The 27,656-nt window shown below is 42.7% G+C and overlaps 1 protein-coding gene across 13 annotated transcripts in view; it reads right to left on the minus strand.

The window, feature by feature from the left end:
* Window positions 1-2,385: 2,385 nt before the first annotated feature.
* Window positions 2,386-27,656, minus strand: part of znf462 (zinc finger protein 462) — a 137,473-nt gene continuing 112,202 nt past the window's right edge. For 10 of the 13 annotated variants that reach the window (XM_033018053.1, XM_033018052.1, XM_033018054.1 and 7 more), the window contains 9 exons: window positions 23,232-23,350; window positions 14,170-14,364; window positions 13,738-13,776; window positions 12,912-13,173; window positions 11,221-11,357; window positions 9,725-9,948; window positions 9,159-9,285; window positions 6,167-6,290; window positions 2,386-4,902 (listed from right to left, as the gene is read on the minus strand). In XM_033018053.1, coding sequence (XP_032873944.1) covers window positions 4,665-4,902; window positions 6,167-6,290; window positions 9,159-9,285; window positions 9,725-9,948; window positions 11,221-11,357; window positions 12,912-13,173; window positions 13,738-13,776; window positions 14,170-14,364; window positions 23,232-23,350 — 1,465 coding nt within the window. In that variant the 3' untranslated portion in view covers window positions 2,386-4,664. The remainder of the gene's footprint in view (window positions 4,903-6,166; window positions 6,291-9,158; window positions 9,286-9,724; window positions 9,949-11,220; window positions 11,358-12,911; window positions 13,174-13,737; window positions 13,777-14,169; window positions 14,365-23,231; window positions 23,351-27,656) is intronic. The other 3 variants (XM_033018061.1, XM_033018060.1, XM_033018062.1) reach the window with 3 other exon arrangements.

The raw sequence follows: 27,656 nt of genomic DNA on the forward strand, positions 1-27,656 counted from the left end.
GTCATATTTATCTATTAGTCGGAGTCTCATTTCTTCAAGGCGTGCTATGTCCATCATATTCCTAATCCACATTTTAACAGTTGGTATGGTTGTATTTTTCCAAAATTTAAGTATCAATTTCTTTCCAATTATTAACCCATAATTAAAAAAAACATTTTGGTCTTTATTTAAATTGGTATCTTCTCCTATTATTCCAAATATAATCCATTCCATTTTGGGTTCTATTCTTGACTTGAAAAGCTTTGTAAATATATCAAATATATCGCTCCAAAATGTATTCAACTTTGTACATCCTACAAATGAATGTGTTATATTAGCGTTTTGAAACAAACATTTATCGCATCTGGGAGAGACGTTTGGATAAAATTTATTCAACCTCGTTTTTGAATAATATAGTCTATGTAATAATTTGAATTGAATTAAATTATGTCTTGCATTAATAGAACAGTTATGTGTATTCATCAAATACTTTTCCCATCTATCCTTCGAGATCTTTATCATTAGCTCATGTTCCCAATCTTCCCTTAGTGCTTCTGTTGAGGGTGATTCTCTATTTAATATATTATTATAAAAGTATGATATTAATTTTTGTGAATCAGCCTTAATATTCATTGCTTCTTCTAAAGGGTCTAAAATTATAGTTTGAAATCTATGTGTATATTTCTTCATAAAGTCACATACCTGTATATATTTAAAATATTGATTATCCTTCAATTTAAATTTAAATTTTTGAAATGATAACAGTTTGCCCAATTCATACATATCCCCTACTTTCCTAATCCCCAGTCTATCCCATTGTTGATATGTGTTGTCGATGAGAGAAGGTTTGAATGCGGGGTTGTTCAATAGTGGGGTTAGTACTGATAAATTATTTAATTTCAAGGATACTTTTATCTGTTTCCAAATTCTTATTATATTGTGAATAATTGGGTTCTTCTTATATATTATACTATTCAATTTTATCGGTGAGAGCAGGATCGTTCCTATATCGTACAGATAGCACTCCTCTTTCTCCATTCTTATCCACTCCAACTGCTGAGTGGAACTATCCAGCCAGTACATTATGTTCTTAATATGCACTGCCCAGTAGTAATACATAAAGTTAGGTAATGATAAACCCCCAACTTCTTTAGATTTGCACAAATCCATTGGTCATTCTTAAACCCATATTTTCCTATTCAGTAGACGACACCAACAAACTATAAGTTGAATAAAATGACCACTAAATCCAGCCTGGGGTTGTCCAGGTGACTTACCAATATTTTGAGAAGCAGAAACTATGAATATTACAGAATGTACAGCAAAACAAACAGGCCATTCAGCCCTCCTAGTCTGTGGTGATGCTAATGCTCCACCCATGCCTCCTCCTCCTCATCTTAATGTATTTTTCTCATTCATTCATCCAGATTTTAATAGCACTTATGGCATTGGTTTAAATTCACCACTCCGTTAATGCAGATTTTCCCTGAATTCCCTATTGATTATTCTATATTTCAGACCATGGTTTTGCGCTTTCCATTTAAACCAATTCATCATTGTACATAGAAAAGAGAAGGGCGAGGTTTGACTTGGAACTCACATATATTGTTGTTATATTGGGGTTGTGGCCTCAGGAACATAGGCATCTTATCTTTGTTGTTATCTAATCTAATCTGCAAATCACACATTCATACTTTTAGTACTTCTCTGCCAAGATATTACACAAATGACCCAAGTAATTGCCAACATTAGTTAGTTTACTTGAGAACAAAAATCTACAGGCAACTGCTCTCCAACAGTATTGTACATATATCTGAAATGTTTTTACAGAAGGACAGAGATGGTCCCATATTTCAAGGGTTAACTGTGTATCCTAATGTGTATGTGCTGTTCACCACCTGGGCAAGATGTTAAACTAAGACCTCACCTGCTCTCACAGGTGCAGGTGGCTGCTGTTTTGCAGTCACTGGAATTTCTTCCGAGGGGATTGTCCCTCTTACCATCATCTGAGTGAGCACGAGACAGAGAAATGCAAGAGACACAAGAATCTTGATCAAAACACAGGAATCTTGATCAAAACACAGGACTTGGCAGGACTGGAAACATCCAAGTAGGGAATGGGCAGGCGAAGTTTCATCAGACACAAGAACCGCAAGCACTGGTTTACCAAAAATGCTGGAGTAACTCAGCGAGTCAGGCAGCATCTCTGGAGAACATGGATTGGGGACGATTTTGGGCCAGGACAATTCTTCGGCAGCCTGACTTGCTGAGTCTAAAGAAGGGTCCTGACCGGCAACATCACCTGTCCATTTCCTCCCCAGATGCTGCCAGACCTGCTCTCCAGCAAAGCTTCTTCTCACTGGTATACAATTTAAATAGGAAAGAATGAATGGCTCAAGAACGTTACAAAATTAAAAAGGAGTCATCACTTTTTATTTATCAGGTCAGCAAAACAAAATCCCAGGAAGTACAGTATTTACAGATCATTCTAGAAACTAAAGCAGCATTATTTAGAAACTGCACTAACAAACACTGAGGAAGGCCAGTCAATTTTGGTAATTGTTTCCAGAGTTCATTTCCTCAACCCCTGCAGTTGGCTTAAAACAGACTTCCAATGCATGTCCTAAACAGTCAACTTTAGAAGTATTTTAGATAACAAAAATATTTAAAAGGAGCTTCCTAAACTACAATGTAGACAAAAGAACACAATATACATGGTAATCTGCAATATCCCTGTCTTTTTTTTCACAGAAACTGCTCCCATTTTGCCCTGTTTTCAACATGAAAATAGGTGATGTTAATGAACTGCTTCAAGGAACAGGTGTTCTTTGAAAGCATCATTTCAAAAATACCTTGATCACAATAATATTTCATTTGATAATGCAAACATCTGGATCCAAATTGAGACCTAAACAAGTGTCCTAAAAAAAAGTCATTTATCAAGCAACAGGTTTTGAGAACCCATATAGTGATTTAATTAAAGTGTTTATATAAAACAAGAATACAATAACCTGTAAACTTGGCAAACAAAAGCTAACCTATGGAATTTTTATTCACGTAAAGTAGTCTCACTACAACATTGTAGCACACATCTTACTGCAGATGTGCAGGGGAAGAAAAGTAAATCTACACAGTTTATGAACAGATATTACTTGCACAGAATGGACATTCAGTAAAGATTAATGCTGAGGTACTGCAAATTATGATCACTTTTTGCACCAACATCCTACATTAACAGTAATTGTTAGGACCATTTCTGCTATACAAACAAGTTTTCTTTTAAATAATAGATTAAAAAAAAACATTTTTACCAGATGCATTAGTGCAAGAAAACAAGGAACTTCTTTAGTATGGTAAGCTTGTTCCGTATTGGATTACTTACAAAAGAAAAACACAAACAGTGTTGGTGCTACAAGTGAACTGGGCTCAATGTCTGCCAATTGATTACAGCACCTCGGTCCGAGCTGGTCCTTCATTCAAGATTCGGAAATGCCTCCGTGAATCCGCTTTTAACACCAGTTCTAATGCACACCATTATAATTAAACAGAAAACGTGAACGGTAAAGGTGATAGATTCCACTTTAAGTGTTCTTAACCTTTCGTTGAGATGCATGTTATAAACCATGATGCAGGAGTCTGCAGTAGTTACAGCCTGTAACATGCAACCAATTGTGAGATAAACTAACCTGTTAAAAACGGCGCTTTGCATGTTCAAAGAAAGACAAGTGCCTTGAATTCAACCAGTTGTGGGCTAAAATATAGCAGCTTGCAAAAGTGTCCCATCATAACAAAACTTGCTGAATCAGAGGTGCTTGATTAATCCATTAGTTATGGATCACTAGACTGATAGCTGGATCAAAGTAAAAATTTGGGGGGTATTTTTGGTTTTCAATGCACAAGTTCAATATTGTTTTTTTTTTTAAAAGAGCAATATGGAACATTACTTCAATGAATGTCAAAATCTCTACAATGAAGTAATGACATTCCCACAAGACCACACTAACTTTAAAAAAAAATCACAACTCACTAGATTAATGAGGCAGTCCCCAGTATTTTTAAACACACAATTCATTCAAACACTGGAAACAATAGGGAGGGAAGAAAAAAAGAGAGAGAGGGAAGTGGAGAGGAAGAGTTTTGAGGTTGTGGGAGGGGGGTGGAGATAAACAGGGCACAAAAGAGGGAGATAGGGAAGAAGGTATAAGGAATACGTCCCAAATAGCTAAGTAAACACACCGCACACCATGTGACCCAGAACTTCACAGCCCAGGAGTGTCCAAAAAGTTGAATCCCTTCCGAGTTAGCTTTGCTGAGCACACCTTGGAATTAGTAAGAGGTTCTACAATTAGCCTCGGACAAGGGAGGAGGTAAAAAATTGGCACGGGTTCCGGCTCTGGATCATGCTGCAATGCTCTCGTGTGTGGAGATGTCGGCGGCAGGGCCGATGTCGGCGGCGTGTCCATTCCTCACGACCAACGGCCGCTCCGCCTGTCCTTACTGCTCACTCGCACCCGCAAAGGACAGGTGCTTGGATTGAGGTACTGAAGGATTGATTGTAACACGAGTTCCTGCTCCATCATCAGTTGTCAGCGGGCAAGGAGCAGAGAATATGGTGAGGGGGTCGGTGTGGGGGTGGGACGAGGGGTTAGAAAGGGAGGAGAAACTTGCACAACATTTCAAGTATACTAACAAAGCTCCGACTCTTTATTTTTGGTCTCAGTGTCCAAATCCTGGGAGTTTTCCTTTATTAATGCTAAAGAGATTGGACAGGATGGTGCTTCCTGGTAAGTGACTTCCGTCTTCATGTTGTCAGCAGAATCCAGTTGCTCCTCCATTCTTAAAGGTGTAGTGTTATTCTCTTCCCTGGAGTTCTCTGTTGCTGGACATGTTTCATGTTCCTGATGGTTATTCTCACCGAGAGCCCTGTTAGAAGCATTTAAGAAAATGAAAACAGTATAGGAAAGGCAATGTTGAGAGTTGACTATTCCGTTCTACTCCTGACTTGCATTCCTCACTCCATTCTCTGGAAGACTGTGTTTGGCCAGCACTCGCTGAACCAGCACTCGCTGAATTTGTTTAAAAACAAAAACCTGAGTTGAACCATTCACTCAATGTCACTGAGCTTGATCAATCCCTCTTACCTATATCAACCTATCACCTGCCAGGCTTTGTCCCACCCCCACCTCTTTTCCAGCTTTCTCCCCCAACTACAATCAGTCTGAAGAATCCAACCCAAAATATCATGTCAATGTTCTTCAGACCCACCGAGTTCCTCCAACATTATGTGTTACACACTGGAAATTTAAGTAGTCCATTTCAAAATCCTCACCTTCACATTCAAATCTTTCTGCGATCACATCGCTCCATATCCTCCACCAGCTTACAAGTTCTTTGCACTCCACCAATTCCAGTCTTTTGACCTTCCTCAAATGTCTACCAGTCCACCTCTGGCAGACACTCCCCCCTCCCTGAAAACTGCACCCCTACCACTCTTAGTTTAGAGGAAGGGTCTCCGACCCAAAACATTAACTGATTTCTCTTCCCACAAATGCTGCCCCATTGGCTGAGTCCTTCCAGCTTTTCTGTTTTTATTTCAGATTCCAGCATCCATAATTTTATTTATTTTGGATTACTGGCAGCCATATATTGCACTCCCCTCTATTCCTGAGAAAATCCTCTTATGTTCAAGTTTTTGGTCACCGGCCCTAATGCCTCCATGTATGAATGATGGAAATATCAAACAAAAATTGATGATGCACCTTAGGATCATCTTCCATATTAAGATTTGAAAGACCCTTTTGGCCCATTACACGAGTACCAAATGCCAACTTTATTTTCCCTCCTGTGTCTCAATCAACTCTTTTCATTTCCACCCACCCACCATACAATTCTCCTGCCTCCTACCTACACTAGGGCATATTTACAGTAGCTAGATAACCTACCAACGAGCATGACTACAAGAAGTTGGGTCACCTGGGAAAATACCATGTGGTCACACTGAGAACATGCAAACTCCATGCCAACAATACCCTAGTCGCTGGATTTACAAGGCAGCAGTGTTACATATTCCACCACTGTGCTGCTCCTTGAATATGCCACATCAATGGTCACTGTTGCGTTTACAATTATTTAATGTTTACACATATTCTTGGGCATTTTGTTAACACTTCATATTGAGTGATCTTACATGCTATGTCTCTGAATGTGACGCTCCCAATCAAATCCACGGGCAAATGTACGTCCGCAAAATTCACAGGGGAATCTTTTCTCATTGTAGATCCGAGCCCCACTTCCTGGGCACACCTCAATACCTGAAAAATAATTTGTTTCAAGAACTATTAGTCCAGAAACATTGTGCATTGTCTCCTCCCTTCCATTTTTTTCTTCAATGTGATAACCCAGTTGAGCCGAGCATTATACTAATATAAATGATACCACTTTAGCAGTTAGAATTTGGAAGCTACAATTTGACCCACAAAGTCTTTTCCAGTTGGAGAAAAATATACAGACTCTTCCTGCCACCCAGTTCCTGGGTCTGTGGCCTCTGGAATACAGGCCAGGAAGAATTCTTCAAGAAAGTTATTTAAATGGAATGAAGACATCTACCTCGAACAATGAAGATAGACACAAGATGCCGGAGTAACTCAGAGGGTCAGATAGCAAATCTGGAGAAAACGACGAAGTGACATTTCAGGTCGAGACCTTTCCTCAGACTCTGCCTCTACCTCCAACAACATTTACCTTTGAGTTACAAGCCCAACCACATATTGGGCAAAAACCTCTCTTGTCAACTCACTCTGAATCCTTTTACGTAACAACTTAGGTCTGTCTGTGGATTAGTTACCTCTCTTCAAAGAGAAAGACGAATGTCTCATGAATTTATTAATCATTTCTACTCCCCACAGCCAATACAATACAATACAATACAGTTTTATTTGTCACATTGCACATAAAGTGCAAGTGAAACGAATTTGCCAGCAGCGGTACAATGAGAAAGAACACACAAAAGCACAATAAAAATTTAACACAAACACCCACCACTGTGGTGGAAGGCACAAAATTTGGCCAGTCCTCCTCCATTTTCCCCCGTGGTCGGGACCTCAACCCTCCGCAGTCGCCGCTGCGGGCATCCAGATGAATGAAAGTCCAGGTAAGTCCTGAATCGGTGCCTCCCCCACCGGAGACTGCGGCTTCAGGTTGGTGTGGGCCGCAGGCCGGCAGTCGGTGATTTAAAGTTCCTGCCGCGCCGCAGCCAGAAGCACTGCAGACCGCAGGGCCGACAGTCGAAGTCGAAGCTCCCCTCCAGGGATCCCCAGCGAGGGACCCCGCTCCTGTTGGTAAGTCCATGCCGCAGGTTGCAGACGCCGCGCCGGCTAGAGCTCTGCAGACTGCGGCCCCAGGCTGCCGCGGGCCAGTGAACGGAGCGCAATTACAGGGAGAGGTTGAGTAGGCTGGGTCTCTATTCCATGGAGCGCAGGAGGATAAGGGGTGATCTTATAGACCTCTATAAGATCATGAGAGGAATAGATCGAGTAGATGCACAGTGTATTTTACCCAGAGTAGGGAATCTCTCTGGGCAAGAGGACATAAGTTCAAGGTGAAGGGGAAAAGATTTAATAGGAATCCGAGGGGTAACATTTTCACTCAAAGGGTGGTGGGTGTGTGGAACAAGCTGCTAGAGGAGGTAGTTGAGGCTGGGACTATCCCATCAATTAAGAAACAGTTAGACAGGTACATGGATAGGACAGGTTTGGAGCGATATGGACCAAGCGCAGGCAAGTGGGACTGGTGTAGCTGGGACATTGTTGGCCGGTGTGGGCGAGTTGGGCAGAAGGGCCTGTTTCCACACTATATCACTCTATGACTGTAAAGTCAACCCTGTTCTTCAAAACAGATCCAAGAGATCATTTGGGTCCACCAGTATCTGCTTAGCAGGCCACGTTGTAACATTTCATCTGATAAGGTGACAGCTAGATTATCTGCACAAATCCCAGGAGAGGGAGTTGAACCCAAGGCAGCAACTCGTTGAGGCAAGATGGATCTTCTGAGATGTTACTTGTTAACAGACAGAATGCTGTGTATGCTCCTAGCAAGAGAGGTGGCCCTAACAGTATTCTGGGAGTAGACCTATACCTTGCAATTTTTTTCTAGAATTGAAATAATTAAACTGGTAATTGAATCCTCACTCTCAAATATAACGATAAACAAAAACTACAAGCAAGATCCAAATATGCATAACAGTTCACTTGTTTCACCACACAAATGATGGCGCATATATACTTCACTTTAGAGATACAGCGCAGAAACAGGCCCTTCGGCCCATCGAGGCTGCACTGACCAGTGTTCATCCTGTACGCTAACACTATCCTACACACTAGGGGCAATTTACAATTTAACCGGCCAATTAATCTATAAACCTGTACATTTTTGGAGTGTGGGAGGAAACCGGAGCACACGGAGAAAACCCATGCAGTCATAGACAGAAAGTACAAACTCTGACAGCACCAAGTCAGGATCGAACACGGGTCTCTGGCGCTGCAAGGCATCAGCTCCACCGCTGCGCCACCCAACATAGAATGAACCGCCAGAGGGTGTGGTGGAGCCAGGTGCAATATTGAAAAGAAGCTTGGACAAGTACGTGCATTGGACACGTTTGGTGAGATATAGGACAAGCTGCAGGCAAGTGGAACCAGTTCGATTAGGCAATTTGGCCAACATGGAATAAATCTGGGGCATCCTAATTTTTTTTTTTAGTTTAGAGATAGGCCCTTCGGCCCACTGGGTCCGCACCGACCAGCGATCCCCGCACGTTAACACTGACCTACACACACAAAGGACAATTTACACTTATACCAAGCCAATTAACCCACAAACTGGTGCGTCTTTGGAGTGTGGGAGGAAACTGAAGACCTCTGAGAAAACCCCCGCAGTCATGGGGAGAACGTACAAACTTCGTACAGACAGCACCCATAGTCGGGATTGACCCCTTGTCTCTGGCGCTGTAAGGCAGCAGCTCTACCGCTGCACCACCATGCCGTCCATGAAAGGTACCTGAAACATCTACTGCTTCTCTGAAATGGATGAAGCACTCCCCTCCTCACCTTTCATACACCCGTTTTGAGGCAACGTTAAGAATGATGACATTTTTTCCAAAAAAAAAGTTTTCCAAAATCACAAACCTCTTTGTTCAACAATGTGGCCTTTTTCTTCCTCTCTGGCCTCCTCCTCGCTGCTGAACCATTCTTTGTCTTTAAAGTCTAACTGGTCCAGGTTAACGCGACCAACTAATTCAAAGTTGCGAATCACCTGAGGTTGGGGAAGAGGAGCATGTTCAATTAATTCCATTGCACAAGAGAGTATAAACTGGTGGATGCCAGTTTCACTGTAGCAATCCTGCTAATGTACAATATCAAACATTGGCCATTCAGTCAATCTTGATTCTTGCAGGGTCTGTGAAACAGACGTTTTATTAGACCCACTCTCCTTACCCACCAACTTAGAAGTTGTATTTGGCATTTATCCCTTCTGGGAGTTAATATTGAATCTGCGCCATCACATTTTCAGGGTAACTGTTCCAGATAACTTGCAGTGCCCAAAATTTCCAACCAAGTCCCTCAAATTCAATGGTATTTGGAGATAGAATTAAGAATCCAGCACGACAGTTAAAGCTGGGGTTAATGGAATGATTTAATTACAGAATAGCAAAATTGGAAATGAATCAAAGCATAAAAGCAATCCGAATTACCTTGTGTTCCTCCTGCAGATGGTTCTCCAAATCTTCTTTTATCCTGCTCTCATAATAACACAGTTGGCACTTGTATGGTTTCATTTCTTTGTGCTTTTCCATATGCTGCTGCAACGTCTCGTCGCTGGAGCTGGTGAAGGTGCACTTATCGCACCGGAAGACAATTCCTCGCAAGTGCCTCGAGAGCTTCGAGCGACAGACTTCAATGGGGACAACTCTCTCTTCTGTGGAAGATGAACAAAAAAAGAAACATGTATGTCATGAGAGATCCATCCCCAGTGTAAGTCATGCACAAACTGTCTCTCTTCAATGAGTCAGGAAGGATTGTACTAATATACAACCAGATTAAGATCATTATACTCTGGTCAATCACTGCATAAAAATCAAGATCTCCAATTAATTCACAACCTGTGATTGGACGTAGATATCAATGTTTTTGGAATCAGTGTCAGTTCATAGAAACATTGAAATTAGGTGCAGGAGTAGGCCATTCGGCCCTTCGAGCCTGCACCGCCATTCAATATGATCATGGCTGATCATCCAACTCAGTATCCTGTACCTGCCTTCTCTCCATACCCCTTGATCCCTTTAGTTCAAAGATCCATTTCAGATTCAGATTCAAACTTTATTGTCATTGTGCAGTGTACAGTACAGAGACAACGAAATGCAGTTCTGAATAACCAATGGTTCTCTGCCATATTTATGGCGATCGCTGGGCTCTGATCTTCCTTCTGCTACTGACTTAAGACTTAATGTCACTTAAAGAGTTGATACCATTAATGATGACTATTGTTTCAGCCTGAAAAACAGTGTTTTACGAAATGCAGGATGAGAGTTTTACGAAATGCAGGATGATATTACAGATGATCGAGGACTCGGGGCAGGATTTACCCATTCTTCACCATGCATCTTTCACTGACTTGTTTCATAAACACTCCACACCCAAATGCTCAGTTCCATGAAAGTAGCAACACGGGTAGGATATAATTTTACAGCCATACAAGATGTTGGTGATACCGCAGCTGGGACATGGTGTGCAGTTCTGGTCGTCATATTCTGAGGATGTAATTAAGCTAGAGAGGATGCAGATAAGAGGGCGTGGGATACAAGGAGAGACGGGATAGGCTGGGACAATTTTCCCTGGAGAGGTCACCTTATAGTGGTTTAGAAAATCATGAGGGGCATGGATAAGGTGGATGTCAGTCTTATTGACAGGGTAGGGGTATTATAAAAATGGTAGGTTTATGGTAAGGAGGAAACATTTTTAAAGGGACTTTTTTAAAACCTTTTCCACAGAGGCTGTTGGGTATGTGGAATGGTCTGCCAGTGGTAGTAGTCGAGGTAGATACAATGACAATGTTTAAAATATATTTGGACCGATAGACGGATAGGAAAGCTGCAGAGGGATATGGATCAAAAGCGGACAAATGAGGTTGGGAAGGCCTGGGTGAGATGGGGCAAAGGGCCTGTTTCAATGCTGTCCGACTTTGACTCACCTCTGTGAAGGACGATGTGATCGATCATGCTGCTTTTGTATTTGGTGTGGTACAGGCAGAGAGGGCAGCGCAGGTCCTTGGGACCCTCCACAGGAGGGGCTGTGTGGCTACCCTCAACGTGCATAGAAAATGTAGACCTGCAACACAAGCACACAACACCTCAGCTTCACACTCCTCACTAGAAGTCAGGTTTCACCAAAGGAGGCCCTATGGCCCACTGTGCACGTGCTGGCTCTTTGGAAGAATTACTCATTTGATCCCACTCCCACTTTTCCCCCCAAACATCAGCCATTTAAGAATGTATATCTTAAGAAGATCAGTTTTCACTGATCTTTTTGGGCAGTGCAGTCTGGATGATAGATCACGATACAAAGAATTTCCACCCAATTCTCCATGGATCTACATAGGAATATACCCGCTATTCAGTACCATTGCTGTGCTGCTGAATCAACTTCACTTTCTAGCACTATTGTTGTTCTTCTTTCAACCTGTGTCTACCAATGAAAAGTGTTTTGCTCTATTTAATAGCATTTCATTTCTCAGTCCTCTATTAAAGTGGAGCAATTAGTAGACCCAGCATCTCGCAGCTCCAGCAAACTAGGTTCAAACCTGATCTCTGCTGCTGTCCCTGTGGAATCTGCACATACACCCCATGGACAAGTGGGTCTCTTCAGGGTGCTCCAGCAACCTCTCCTGCATCCCCAAGATGTGTGGGTTGATTAACAGGCCACTGCCAACTGCCCGAGTGTGCAGGCGAGGTAGATTCAGGGAGCGTTGAAGGGAATTAGGTCACAATGAGTGGGAGAAAGGCATGGGTCTGTCAGCTGGGATTGACTCCACGGGGTCAAAATAGCCTCTTATGTCGGCTGGTGCTGTGGTGTTTTTTTTATTATTGAACAACTTTTTGTTGTTTATTATGGTAGCTACTCAGTACTATATGTTTGCATACCCGTTGTGCTGCTGCAAGTAAGAATTTCATTGTTCCTTTTCCGGACATATGACAATAAAACACTCTTGACTTTTAAACCTCCCCTTAACACTTTCTACTGTTAAGCCATTGCCTCCACACCACTCTTATCAATCACATTTGCTCAATAGCATAACGCACTTTTTCAATCCAGCACACTGTATTCAGTGAAGAGTTCAATAGTTACCAAAAAACATTTCAACAATTGATAAACAATGCCACCCCATACTGGATGGGAGGGGTTAGCCTTGGTATGAGCGAGCCTGCTGGGATTCAGTGAGTCACACTCTTTCACCAATGTCAGAATGTCATGGGTTCAAGGCCCCAGGAGTTCAGCACAAAATTCTAGACTGATATCCTGTGTGGTGCTGTAGATGTACTGTAATGACTAGGTGCCACCTATTGTATGTCTGTTTGCTCGGGTAAGAAAGATAGATCTTGTGGCACTATTTTCAAACAGCATTAGATTACCCACATTGTCCCCGGGAAGTTGTTGAGAAATTGGGTGAGGGAAAATTAAATAAAAACAGGATTATTTTAGGGTATGTAAGTAAATGCGATTATTGTAGGATAGTTGGCACGGACTTGGTGGGCCAAAGGGCCTGATTCTGCACCGTACAACTCTGTATGTTGAAGTGGATGAATGCCCTCCTGCGATTCACATTCCCAGCTTAAAATCTGTGTCGACAATTTTTGCCTCGCCCCATTTCTTTGTCCATCTTACCTGAAGCCGGTGAAGAATGGACAATCCTTACATTTGTAGAGTTTCTTGCCGCAGTGCCTGTCTCGATAGTGGCGCCTCATGCTCTGGATGTACTCGGAGTTGAACTGGCAGAACTCGCAGCTGAAGTACCCCTTAGACATCTGGTCAGAGGGGGCGGTTGGCGATGGCACTAGGATGGGGCTGGAGCGGTTTCTGGCCATGGCCGCTGTCTGGTAATGGTTCAGCTGTTGCTGGACATCAGGTGGCTCAGAGTACGAGGAGTCTACACGTGGAGAGTTGGTGTACACAAACTGTATAAAATCCAACAGGTTTTCTTCATTGATCCCCACTCCCCCCTCCCTTCCCCTACAGACCCCGAAAGGCTTTAAGCTACGACGAAGAAGCCCCTACATCTCCCCATTATAAGTAGACCCAAGGCCAGCTTGAAACCCATGCAACAGAAAGCCTTGGTGAAGCAAGTATAGTGCCAGGAACCCATGAAAACAGCAGGAAAAGCAAGATGGATCAAGGAAAGCAAACCAGATTATAAATGGGAAGAATTTCCCTTTCGTATCCCTGCGATTAAGCATGGGCGACCAAGAAAATTCCAGCCATTACTTGAGCGAACAGTGTTCACAATGGAACAGATTGTTAGGCAACGAGGCAATTGATGGGAAGGGTTACCAATTACGGGACATTGCAGTGCATCCAGCTGGTTTATTTAGGTTGCAGAAAGAATTTGCTGTTATTAGGAATAAGGAAGAACATTTTGTAGGATTGTAGGTGAGAATCAGTACATTGTTCACAGAAAAGGGAAGTGCACAGCAGAACGTTGACCATCTCTTACCTTTGATTCTGATGGAGGGGCATTTTAAGAAGGTGGGGTCTGGAATAAGGACACAGAGTAACAACTGGGTCTTACAAAATTTTCAAGTGAGCGACTACTACTAAAAATACTTATTAAATTAAAAAAGCCCTAAAAGCATTGCCTCAACGAGAGCAGAATTTGCTTTTCCTGAGAGTTTCATCCAGTTTTCCTGAGGAGAGTCTTTTCACTGCAGTGTTTTTGTTTTGGAAGGTTCTCTTAGGAACCAAGACTGCTGTGTTCTTTCTTGGTGATCATTGCAGAATTTGAAGGCAAATTCGTGCAAGGGCTAATGAATGGCACTTTGTTGCCTTTGTTTTGTGTGCCTTTCCACTCTGCTAGTGAACAGCTTGAAGGCATTTAAAATAACCAAGTAAGATTTGGATACACCAGAGATAGCCACGAGCAGCTTACCATCTGATTCTGCTGCTCCCTCAGACTGGGACTCTGTCTGCCGTGCATTGTTACCAGAAGAGAAGGCTGCTGGAAGGTCAATGTGATGTTTGGACACTGCCATAACATGGCCGTGCACTTTCAGAGCATGTTGTTTGAGCTGCTTTACCATCAGGGTGGAAAAAGAGCAGTAGGAACAGCTGTAGGTGGACTCCACTAGTAAGACACAACACAAGGCTTCTTTTAGGGTTCCCATAACCATTCAAATTATGACTTTCTAAAAATTAAAAAAAAATGGTGGGCAAATTGTGTGTAAAAATCCCTAAATGGCTCTCCATCGGTACAATATAGCCCGGGTCACTTTAAATGCCTTCATGTCATGATCAAACCATCAACTCATTGGATTATTAGAATTTACAATATATTGTTTGGTCACACATGCACACACATACAACAATACAGAATGCCTTCAGGACTCAGAACACCTTTTCCATTAAAGGCTGTAACCATGGCAACGGAGGTTACTATTTCTCGAAACGACTGTGAGCAAACGTACATCACGTTTATTGAATGTTTGTTTCAACTTGCAAGAATATTCTACTTCCAGCCCATATCCCAAACACTTCATCTATCGCAGGAGATGCTCTCTTCACATGCACTGCAGAATGAACTGCTTTCAATTGTATGACACAGCTCACAGAAACTCTGTTGGTGTCTGCACTTGCACAGCAGCCCCATCCAATAAGTATTCTCCTGTGCTTATTGACACGCTGGTGTTTTGCCTTGCAGAGGATATTGGTGGCACTTTTTCCAAGTTCACAGTCTTGTGCACAGTTCAGAAATGGTCCATGTGACTCCTCAGGCATACATTCCACATGACTCTCCTATCAGCTTTCTTCATCTTCTCCAATCCATCTATCCTTTTATCTTTACTAGTTTACACCACTAATCTTAACAACTCTCCATGGGACTGCTCCACATTCTCACTGCTCTCGAGGTAAAGAATCTGTCCCCCTCCTGCTCGAGCTCAGGAGGCCCCGACCACGGGTGAACATCAAGAACATCAGAGGAAGAGGACTGACTTTGGTGCCTTCCCTCACAGTGGGAAACTTTGATTCTGCTGTGTGGGGATGTTTTATGTTGGAATCTATCGTGTGTTATGTTCTTTTTTTATTTGTATGGCTGTATGGTGACCACACATTTCACTGTACCAACTGGTACATGTGACAAATAAATGTATCTTATATCTAATGTAGATAATGAACAACAATGAACTGAGATTCATGAACTGAGAGTGGAGCACCTGCAGGTCAGAGGATACACATGGTCAAACCCTGGGGATTTATTCACCTTAGTACGCTTTAAAAACACCAACATCTCCTTCTTTGTCATTTATATCTAATCTAAGATCACAACTCTTTTACCTCATTTTCTTAGCTTCCACGGTCATCTTCTCAGTAAGTATAGGTATGAATTATTTTACCTCTTTCTATGGCTGTCTTCGTGTCAAGCCACAAATGATCTTTAAGGGGACCCATTCTTTTCCTAGTCTCCATTTTACTTTCAATGCACCTGCAGAATCTCTTGGAATTTTCCACTACCTTGCTTGCCAGCTCTATTTCATGTCCTTGTTTTGCTCTCCTGATTGCTTTCTTAAGAGTACTTCGACACCTATACTCGCAGAGAGATTGATTGTCTTGTTTCCTTATGCCTAAATCTGACGCACTCCTCCTTTTTACTGAACAGACTTAACATCTCTCGTCAACCAGGGTTCCCTAAACACGCCAGTCTTGCCTTTTACCCTAACAGGAACATGTGGTCCCTGTACTCCTGCTATCTCACTTTTGAAAGCCTCCCATTGTCTGTCGCCCCCCTACCTGCAAACAGACCCTCCCAATCAACCTCTGCAAGTTCCTGTCTACAGCCTCCAAAATCGGACTAGCCTTAATTAAAGACCATGATTTGAGGGTCAGTGCTATCCTTTCCCATAACTACATTAAAACTAATGGAACTAATAGAATTGATCTTATAGAGGTGTACAAAGTCATGAGAGGAATAGATCTCTTGCCCAGAATAGGGGAATTGAGAACCAGAGGACATAGGTGAGGGGTGAACGATTTAATAGGAATCTGAGGGGTACATTTATCACACAAATGTTGGTGTGTGTATGGAGCTGCCGGAGGAGGTAGTTGAGGCAGGTAATATTGCAACTTTTAAGAAACATTTAGACAGGTACATGGATAGGACAGGTTCAGAGGGAAATGGGCCAAACGCAGGCAGGTGGGACGTATAGGGAGGTTTCACGGCAGTCGGGTCACGACCCATGACCCGTACTGTTGCTACGCTACTCCAAATGGATTACACGCGATGTACTGCAGGTAGGCACTTACCATTGTTTCCAGCGTAGTGGGCCCTTTAAAACCCGCTGAAATTGTCAATTTTTGCGCTGTAAATAATTATGGAAATCGGGATAAGCGTGTGAGACATTTAGCCTACTTCAGAATTCCAAAAGTGAAGAGAAATGACAGTAGATAGAAACGAGAGCTGAAGGGACAACAACAGCCAGAGTGCTTGGCGAACATTGGTCGTTTGCTCACTGCATTTCATCAACTAAGGCATTATTTGTGTTTTTTCTTGATTCCTTTGGCATCTAAAAAGTTTCAGAAGTGATAAATCTGGCTGTAATTTTTTTAAAATCGCCCATGGTTCTCGTGGGTTTTAACATACAAAATGAAAACGCATCTGAAGAAAAATTTACAGCCAGATTTATCACTTCTGAGAATTTTTAGATACCAAAGGAATCAAGAAAAACACAAATAATGCCTTACTTGATGAAATGCAGTGAGCAAATGCGATAATTCCCAATATTTTCAATGTTTACCAAGCACTTTAGCTGCTGTAGTCCCTTCAGTTCTCGCTTCTCTATACCTTCATTTCGCTTCACGTTTGGAATTCTGAAGTTGGGTACATGTCTCTCACACTTACCCCGACTCCCACAATTTTTTTCAGCGCAAAAATTCAACATTTTGGCGTTTTTTTAACAGGTAGGAAAGTACGCGTTTCTAGCATTAATAACATATACCGGAAGTGACGGATGTCTTCCAGTTGGATATAGCGGCTCCGTGCGTCGAGCCCTATGACCCAGTGACCTTTCGTGCAATCCCCCTATAGATGGGACATGTTGGTCGGTGTGGGCAGGTTGGGCCAAAGGGCCTGTAACAACACTGTATCACTCTGTGACTCTATAATTATGGTCATTGGTCCCAAAGTGCTCCCCCTCTGACACTTCAGCACTTGCTCTATGTCATTCCCCAAGAGGAGATCTAGAGTTGCACCCTCTCTAATGATACCCACTACATATTGATTAAGGAAGCTTTCATTTAACAAATTCCACCCCGTCCGTCCATGCCCTTTACATTATGGGAGACCCAGTCAATATTAGGCAAGTTAAAATCTCCCATGACCCTATTATTTTTAATAGCTATCTATGACCTACACATCTGCTCCTCTAATTCACACTGATTATGGGTCAGCGTGATTGGTCAGATTATAATACAGTCCCATCAACCTGATCATTCCCTTCCTGTTTTCTAAGTTTCACCCATAAAGTCTCACTGGATGATTCCCACAAGAATATCCTCTCTCAGCACTGTAGTGTTGTCCTTCATAATCCAAACGGTAACTTTCTCTCCTCTCTTAAATGGATCTCTATCATACTTGTAGCAACTATACTCTGCAACATTGAGCTGCCAGTCCTGTCCTCCTTTAAGCCACATTTCTGTTATGGCTATCATATCCTAGTCCCTTATGCCTACTCCACACCAAGTTTCACTGCCTTTCCTGTTAAGCCTCTAGCTTTGAAATAAATGCCAAATCTTTTAACTTTTCTGTCCGAGGAACAACCTCAGGCTCTTGGTTATTTTTTCCCATAACCATACCCCCTCTCAACCCTCGAGCCATTGAAGTTAATCTTCAGTGCAAATCCCTCCTTGAGGTTGGCGACAAAGAGATCAAATACTCCGCCCATGTTGTCTAACAATTAATAAATAGGTTCAGGAAATGTTCTCGGTTTTGTATTCCAAGACAAATAATTGTCTAAGCTTTATTTCCCCCCACCCCACCCTAAGAAGCAACTTTACCAACCTGTCCTATAACCTTCAAGGATTTGAGTCGTGTGGATGTGGAGAGGATGTTTCCACTTGTGAGAGAGTCTAGGACTAGAGGTCATAGCATTAGAATTAAAGGACGTTCTTTTAGGAAGGAGACATTTCTTTACTCAGAGGGTGGTGAATCTATGGAATTCTTTGCCACAGAAGGCTGTAGAGCCCAAGTCAGTGGATATTTTTAAGGCAGAGATAGATAGATTCTTGATTAGTACAGGTGTCAGAGGTTATGGGGAGAAGGCAGGAGAATGGGGTTAGGAGGGAGAGATAGATCAGCCATAATTGAATGGCGGTAGACTTGATGGGCCGAATGGCCTAATTCGACTCCTATACCTTATGAGTTGGTTCACCCCAGATTCCTGCATCCACTTTTATAACTGTACCCTTACTTTCATGTCACCAACTCCTTGTACCTTGCTTTGCATCTTCTTCAATTCCTCAGTCGTTTAGCTAACTAGCTGAAATCTTCTTAACCCAGATAATACAGACCAACTCCACAGTATTGAATAGGTCTACAGTAATGTGTCAAATACTACTGCAGTTACCAGGCCACATCACATTCTTTGAATTTAGGACACTCAAGACACCAGGAATTTCAGACTCAGTAATCAATTTGTATTGTAGCACGTCAGAGACATGGTCTAATCAATTTAGTAGGTGACAGTAATAGAATAGTGGCCATAAATCCCAAGCGGCGATATTATGAACTGCCAGTACACCACAGCTCGGTGGTGGTGTTTGAGGATGGAACAGTGGCCAAGTTTGTGGTTGGAAATTGGCAAGAATTTAAACTTCTCACTTTTCTTCAAACTGCACCAAGAGTGTTGTGGAGTTGAGCTTGAACCAACAGCTGCCTGGTTTCAAGACAAGCCTGCTTCCCACTGACCCACATCGGACACCCGCGAGACGCTGAGTTCCATGCTCATCCAAAATTCCAGTCAATTGGAAAAATGCCTTAGTTTTGCCCAGTCTTGCTTCTCAGTTAATCCATCTCCAATCTTGCAAAGATTGAGACAGCTCAAAACATTGCTACTCCACATTCCAGTATCACACGATGTGAAAATAACATTCACAGCAAACAAGAACATTCTTGACTGGTTTTACGAAGGATGATGTATCCAACTTAATTTGAGTATCAACCATCAGCTGGAGTGGCTCGGTGTCTTTGATGTGCTTGAAACACTAGGCAGGTTCACAACTACCTAGACAAAGCACACATTCACATTGTGCAGCAAGAGAGCAAACCAATCACCCAACTGACCCGCCAACCTAGGGTCACAAGGAACTGCAGATATTGGAATCTTGAGTAAAACACAAAGTGCTGAAGTAACTCAGTGGCTCAGGCAGCATCTGTGGAAGGAATGGATAGGCGATGTTTTGGGTTGGGACTCTTCTTCAGACCTTGGGCATTGGTCTAAATCTCTAACCAATCAGGATTTTGCTCTCAAACAAAGAACTGGGAGCCTGGTTGTTCCCTATGCCTCTGGAATTCCCTCACAAAATCGCTCTGCATCTCTCACTGTCTCGTAACTTTACCCATCCTAAAATATTCAACAAAGCAAAATGCTTTAATGGGGGGGACCCTATATAAATACATATACCACTGGGTGGCGCCGTGATGGCAGCCTCGCCAACAGTCAGTCTGTCCTTTTGTCTCTTTTTTGTTATTTTTAATGTGTTTTAAAAGTTTGTGTTAATGTTCTCTGGTTTGTTCTATATGGGGGGTGGGCAGGGGAAACTTTTTTTCAATCTCTTACCTTGCGGGAGATATGATTGTTTTCTGTGTCGTATCTCCGGTCGCTCTGCGGCCTAACATCATGGAGCTGGAGGCCTTCCTCAGGACTGACTTTGAGCCCCGCCGCGGGGCGTGGACTTACCATCGGGGCCGATCCCTTGCCTGGTATTGACGCTCCAACCATAGCCTGCGGACTGTAACGTCAAGGGCTCACAGTCTTGGGAGAGACAGAGTCGGGAGGCTCCGAACGATGCAGAAGGTTCGACCAGCCCTGACCCGGGATCGATCGGCGGCGCGGGGAGCTGACACCCCCCCCCCCTAATGCAGAGGGCCTGCTGCCGGCTACGAGAACCAAGATCGTCCCGTGAACTTTTTTTCGCCTTCCAACACAGTGAGGAATGTGGAGGAGTCACTGTGGTGGATGTTTACGTTAAAATGTATTTTGTGTGTTCTGTTGCTGTTTATTAGTATAACTTTATGGCAAATCAAATTCCTTGTATGTTGCAAAACATACTTGGCTAATAAAGTATGATTGGGATTGTGATTGTTGTTGATTTTCTCCCAAACACCTTCCCATCAAACTTTTTCTGCTACAGGGATAAATCCACAGAAAGAAATTGCCTTTCATCCAATGCATTTGAGAGTATTGGCCAAAGACTGACAAGTGAAAATGTGGATGTGATTACAACTGCCAGCTAAAGACTATTGCACTGGAAACCAAGAAGGTTCATCCCCTACTCTTGAATTTCATTTTAATTTGGCTCTGAGATTTCTCCTGCTGGTGAGAGTGTGTCTGAATAGCAGGTAGCCAGGGCAAGTTGACAGATGAGCAGCAAAACTAATATCATATTTATCTTCAAATTGAGACTCGATTCAGCAGAGTGCAGCAAAACATATGTGCAACACAATCAAAATTCCATTGTTTGGCCTAGAAATGCAACTGCATGGAGCACAATTATGTCAAGAGATGCATGATGCTCACAGAGATGCTGCAGGTCTTTCCAACGCAAGAGATTTGTTTCAGCGTTACTCAAAGGGAATCTGCATGAACGGATTCCAGTCCGTGGAATCCAGTGCTAGGAGTACTAGGTGTCCTTTATATAAAAAACAATACAAAGTGCTGAAGTAACTCAGCAGGTCAGGCAGCATCCCCAGAGAACATGGATAGGTGATGTTTAGGGTCGGAACCCTTCTTCAGACTTAGTTGGTCAGGCTGTCCGACGAAAGGTCCCATCCCGAAACGTTGCCTCTCTATGTTCTCCAGAGATGCTGCCTGATCCATGGAGTTGCTCCAGCACATTGAGTCATTTTTCCAGCATCTGCAGTTCCTTGCGTCAGCCCTTCACATAAAATCCTTTGCTAGTCTTCCTCTGACCACTCCTTCGCCAAGTCCCCCAGTCTGATTATGACCACAGTCACCCAAATCAATCATGACACCTCCTCCACCATCACACTGACCCTCAAGGTTCTGACCTTCCCCCTTCCACTCCAAATGGGACCCATGAGACATGACCTGATTTCTACCACTTGCTCTGCAACAGGAGAGTGAACAGAAGGGATGGGTTTAGAGTGCATTACTCACACAGGGCCTGTTCTATTGTACACCATGCCTTTGGTGTTATATAGGATAGAATTCTGCAGAGCCAAGCCCTTGCGACAAAGATGTAATGGCCCATCACACACTGCATGTTTAATGTACTTTGAGACACCAAGGAATGCCTAGGCCATTAGGTTTTGTTGAAAGTACTAAAAAAAGGCATCTGCACAACGTAACCATAGGTGGCCAGATCGTCCAAAGTCAAAGATTTATCATGAGCAGACGTTTTAAACAGATGTTCAGTGCTGCTTCAGTGTGGAACTTAACGAATGTCTGTGCCACAGACAGGGTGCTAATAAAAAATACCTTGATATAAAAGAACGAACATTGCACAGAAACAAAAATCTGAGAGAAATATATTCGATATGTTAGATATTATGTCATAACGTTGAACTGTACATCTAAAATTAATTTTGAGGGCAGGGAATGCAGCAATACCACTGCACAGTGGTTTATCATTGCCCACCAGCAATATACTATATGAACAGCTTATTTGGGGGGGAAAAAGCTAATTTCAGGTTTGAAGTTTAAGTTGTAGCATGTGGTCACCAGCCTTGTGCAGTTAAAGTCCATGTTTGAAAAGGGAATACCAAGGGCCAGGCAGTAATGCTGACTACATGGTAGATAAAAAGTATATATACATTACCCCTTAAATCTCACCACAAATTATCTATGGCAAGGCAAGAACTCCAGGGGCCCAAGAGGAAATTGTAAAGTCCTGAACATTAGTTAGTGCTACATAGATCAAAGTATTAGGGGAAAATAGGTGTTCAAATGATGGCTGCAATGGACAACTCAATCCTCTTCAATGATATCATAAGAACAGATGAAAACCCAGCAGTGGGCCCTGTGCTCTTTTGATTTGCACCACCATTTGGCAAAATCATGACTGATCCTGCACCTCAACTTGATCCCTATGTCTCTTTGTGCTCAAATATTTTGACTGCTAAACAATCACAAGCCTCTGGGAACAGAAATGGCAGCTCAGCAGCTACTCGGCAGTTTCTCTGAACCTTGTATGTTACAATGAGATCACATCTCAATCTTCCAAATCCCAGTGAAAATGACTTGCACAGTATTTCCATACAACACAACCTCCTCATTCCAGGAAATAACCAGGTCAATCTGCACTTCACTGTCTCCAAAGCAAGGACATCTAGGTACAGCTGGAGATAGAATTAAGAAATGGATTCTCTGCCATGTGATGCTTCTCTGCAGAGTGCACGGTTTCATAAAGATATATTTTCAAATCCCGCAGGGATTGCGTATCTGCTGATTGTTTTGTGATTCTACACATTGTGATCTTTAGTCTTTAACATGACATGTTATTGAAGCTCCTTTGGAACTCTGGAGATCCTGCACCTTGCGGATTAATCTATTAACTCTCAAAATTCAACTGGATTGAATAACAGTCCAGCACAGCATAGTACATGCATTCACACACATTATTCACAATCATACTCTGAAAGTATTCTCACATTGAAAAGCCAACTCTTTACAACAATTATCTGCTTATTTGAATCAGTTAATAAATCTCATGCTGAAATGAACTCGGCAACATAGTGTATCCATTAAGATACCAGCCTACCGGCATGAGCTCTCTGAATATGGCTCTTCAGTCCACTTATAAAGGCAGTCTTAAACGAGCAAAGTTTGCATCTGAAAGGTTTCTGGTGTCCGTGCTGATTTTGCATGTGGCGTTCCAAGCTAGGAAGTTAAACAAAGGACTTAGTACAATCTTAACGGAACAGTAAATGCCAGACTGCAACTTGAGATTTCTGCCTTAGGTAAACATCGGTCGTTGCATAACATCTGGTACCAATGCATCTGTTCAACACCGAGAGGGAGCAAGTAGACAGAAGACAGGATAAAGCCAGGGACAGCGATGGAGGATTGACATTGATGCATGGAACAAACTACAGTATCTTAAGGAAACAGTGGGATGAGTGGCGAAGATGAAATGTGCCCACTTGGTACTCTGCTAAAATTCTGCCCTCTGCTCCAGTAACCCCCCCCCCCCAACTAGGAGCGGGCTAGGAAAACGAAAGAATAATGATGTCCCATCACATGTTTGGCACCAGGTGACCGCAGAGAGTTTGTTTTAGCATGATTATTTCCTCAAGCGTCAAAGAAAATCTCAAGGAATGTCAGAGCATAGGAGGGCATTCATTCCATCAAGATATTGCTGGCTCTTTCAAAGACCAATATAATCTGACTCATAGCCCTGTAGGTTTTCCATTTTTACACATTTAAGTCAGTTCAAGCAAAGAACAAAATAACATTGAGGACATGAGTTTTAGGACAAGAGATGTTTAAAAACATTGTACACATCTATGCTAATTCCATCCATCTGCATTAAATCCGTAACCTTCTAAGCCGTGGCTACGCAAGTGCCTGTCTTAAATGTTGTTATTGTATTTGGCTTCACCTCATCTGACAGCATGTTCCAGATATCAACCAGTATCTGTGTAAAAACACAATGAGTCAGGCAGAATCTATGGAGCTAAATGGACAGATGTTTCGGGTTGGGATCAGAAACAAGAATGTGTTGCTTTCCATCCAGTTAACGGGAAGTGTCTCAACCCAAAACTTTGACCATTTCCCTCCACAAATGTGGCTATCCACCTGATCCATACCTTTCATGATTTTAGAGTGATACAGTGGGGAAACAGGCCCTTCGGCCCAACTTACCCACACCAGCCAACAGGTCCCAGCTACACTAGTCCCACCTGCCTGCGTTTGGTCCATATCTCTCCAAACTTGTCCTATCCATGTACCTGTCTAACTGTTTCTTAAATGTTGGGATAGTCCCAGCCTCAATGGGATAGTCCCAGCCTCAACTACCTCCTCTGGCAGTTTGTTCCATACACCCACCGTCCTTTGTGTGAAAAAGGCACCCCTCAGATTCCTATTAAATCTTTTCCCCTTCACCTTAAACCCATGTCCTCTGGTCCTCGATTCCCCTACTCTGGGCAAGAGATTCTGTGCAACTACCTGGTCTATTCCTATCATGATCTTATACACCTCTATTATATCACCCCTCGTCCTCCTGCGCTCCAAGGAATAGAGATCCAGCCTACTTAACCTCTCCCTATAGCTCAGACCCTCTAGTCCTGGCAACATCTTCGTCAATCTTCTCTGAACCCTTTCAAGCTTGACAATATCTTTCCTTTAACATGGTGCCCAGAACTGAACACAATATTCTAAAGAAGTCTGAAGAAGGGTTTTGGCCCGAAACGTTGCCTATCTCCTTCGCTCCATAGATGCTGCTGCACCCGCTGAGTTCCTCCAGCATTTTTGTGTACCTTCGATTTTCCAGCATCTGCAGTTCCTTCTTAAATACAATATTCTAAATGCAGTTTCAACAACGTCTTATACAACTGTAACAAGACCTCCCAACTTCTACTCTCAATACTCTGACTGATGAAGGCCAATGTGCCAAAAGCCTTTTTGACTACCTTATCTACCTGCGACGCAAACTTCAAGGAACCATGCACCTGTACTCCTAGATCCCTCTGCTCTACAACACTCTCCAGAGGCCTACCATTCACTCTGTTGGTCCTGCCTTTGTTAGACGTCCCAAAATGCAACACCTCACATTTCTCTGTCATGCCCCTACAAAGATCACCCCACAGCCTCCTACACTCTAGGGGGAATAAAGTTCCAACCTCTCCTTGCAACTCAAATCCTGCAGTCCCTGTAACATCCTCTTGAATCTTTTCCAACTTAAAGACATCCTTCCTACCTGCAGCTGGACGAGCAGACCAACACACAACACTCTCAAGAGTGGTTTCACTAACGGCATGTATTGTTGTAACATGACATTCCGTTACCTTCTTCAACATTTGGGAGAACACGCTGGTCAGCTATGCTAATCGCCAGAAATCTTTACTTGAAAGATGACTGCTACATGTTTTGCAGCATATCACTAAGTAATTAACAGATACAGTGCTGGCCATATCATTAATCTCCATCTCCCTGATGTTCCCCAACGTGTTCCCCTCATAAATAGCTGGGACAACCAATTAAAGATCTTTTAAATGATAAGAGTTTCATAATGCCAGCTCAATATATGCAATGCGAGCTTCAACATTGAATCTGAGAAGGCAGCTTGAACTGTGATACAAGTGAAAAATAAAATGAGCTAAGTATTAGGTACATAGTTGAATACATTAATTCCAGCAAATTAAGTACTTCAGTTTCTGGGGATAGGAATCTCAACCATGGAAACCAAAGTGATCACCTAATTTCTACTAATAGTACGTGAGTCAACTGTAGATCGCACTCTTGCTACTGAGTCAGAGGTTATGGGTTCAAATCTCGCTTCAGAGATGTGAGCACCAAAAATTCTAGACTCTCCAGAGCTGGAATGAGGAAATGCTGCATGGCTGGGTGATGAGACATAAAACCAAGGCCTTATTTGCCTTCTTGGGTGGACATCTTATGGTACCTTTTCAAAGATGAGTGGCGCCAGCAATGGCTGCCTCGCCAACAGTCTGTCCCTTCCCTCTTTGTGTTTTAAAAGTATGTTTTAAATGTATGTTTTTAGTGGTTTTTTGCTGGTATTATGTGGAGGGTGGGGGAAACTTTTTCTAATCTCTTTCCTCGATGGAGATGCGATTTTTTTCCGCATCGTATCTCCGTCCGCACTGCGGCCTAACATCGAGGAGTTGGCGGCCTTTGCTGGAGACCGACCTTTCAGAGCTCCACTGCGGGGAGCCTACGGGACTTTAACATCGCGGAGCCCGCGATCCCTTTGCCAGGGATCGACCTCGGAGCTCCAACCGTGGGTGCTTACAGACTTAACATCACAGAACTCGCGGTCTCTGGTCAGAGACCGACTTCGGGAATTCCAAGCCGCAGGAGCTTCGATCTCCGTCTGCAGGAGCTTCAATCGCGGGAGAATAAAGAGGAAGAAGATTGGACTTTTTTTGCCTTTCATCAGTGAGGAATGCTGGGAATTCGCTGTGGTGGATGTTTATGTCAACCTTTATGTAGTTGTGTGTCTTGTTGCTTTTTTTTCGTATGGTAATTCGCATAACACTGTACCTTAATTGGTAGATGAGACAATAAAATACCTTTGAAACTTTGAAATGACCTACCATTTCCTGAACAACACCAGGAAAAATATCTTTGCATTTCGACAACACTGCTTGTGGGATCTTGATTTGCAGAAATTAGCTGCTTTATTTCTTACAGTAGCGACTACACTTGGAGAATCTCACTGGCTGTGAAGATCTTTGGATCACTTAACCCATAAAAGGGATTAATAATACAAGTCTGTGTTTCTAATAAAGCCTATTACATTTACTTACCGACTTAAGGATCTTTGCAGCAATTTAAAGGTGACAAACCATCTCAAAGCTTTATCAAGAAAACACAAATGGAATGACTAATCATATGAGATGTGTAGGAAGGAACTGCAGAAGCTGGTTTAAACCAAAGATAGACACAAAAAGTTGAAGTAACTCAACGGGATAGGTAGTACCTCTGGACAGAAGGAATGGGTGACGTTTCGGGTCGAGACCCTTCTTCAGACTGTTTAGGCATCATAGAAACGAGAGATATAGACGATGATGTGGAGATAAAGAACAATGAATGAAAGATACATTGTGTAAAAAAAGTAACAATGATAAAGGGAACAGGTCATTGTTAGCCGTTTTCTGGGTGAAAACGAGAAGCTAGTGCGACTTGAGTGGGGGAGGGATAGAGAGTGAGAGGGAATGCCGGGGCTACCTGAAGTGAGAGAAATCAATATTTATACCATTGGGCTAAGCTGCCAAAGCGAAATATGAGATGCTGCTCCTCCAATTTGAATTTAGCTTCACTCTGACAATGGAGGAGACCTAGGACAGAAAGGTTTGTGTGGGAATGGGAAGGAGAATTAAAGCGTTTGGCAACCGGGACATCGGGTAGGTTCAGGCGGACTGAGCGGAGTATATGCAATATTAGGGGAGGTAAAGTTTGTTCAAAATGGCAGGTTCTAAGGAATGTGTTGAAAGACAAAGTGAAG

This window comes from Amblyraja radiata, chromosome 3 (assembly GCF_010909765.2).
Source record: "Amblyraja radiata isolate CabotCenter1 chromosome 3, sAmbRad1.1.pri, whole genome shotgun sequence".
In the NCBI taxonomy this organism is placed as follows: domain Eukaryota; kingdom Metazoa; phylum Chordata; class Chondrichthyes; order Rajiformes; family Rajidae; genus Amblyraja; species Amblyraja radiata.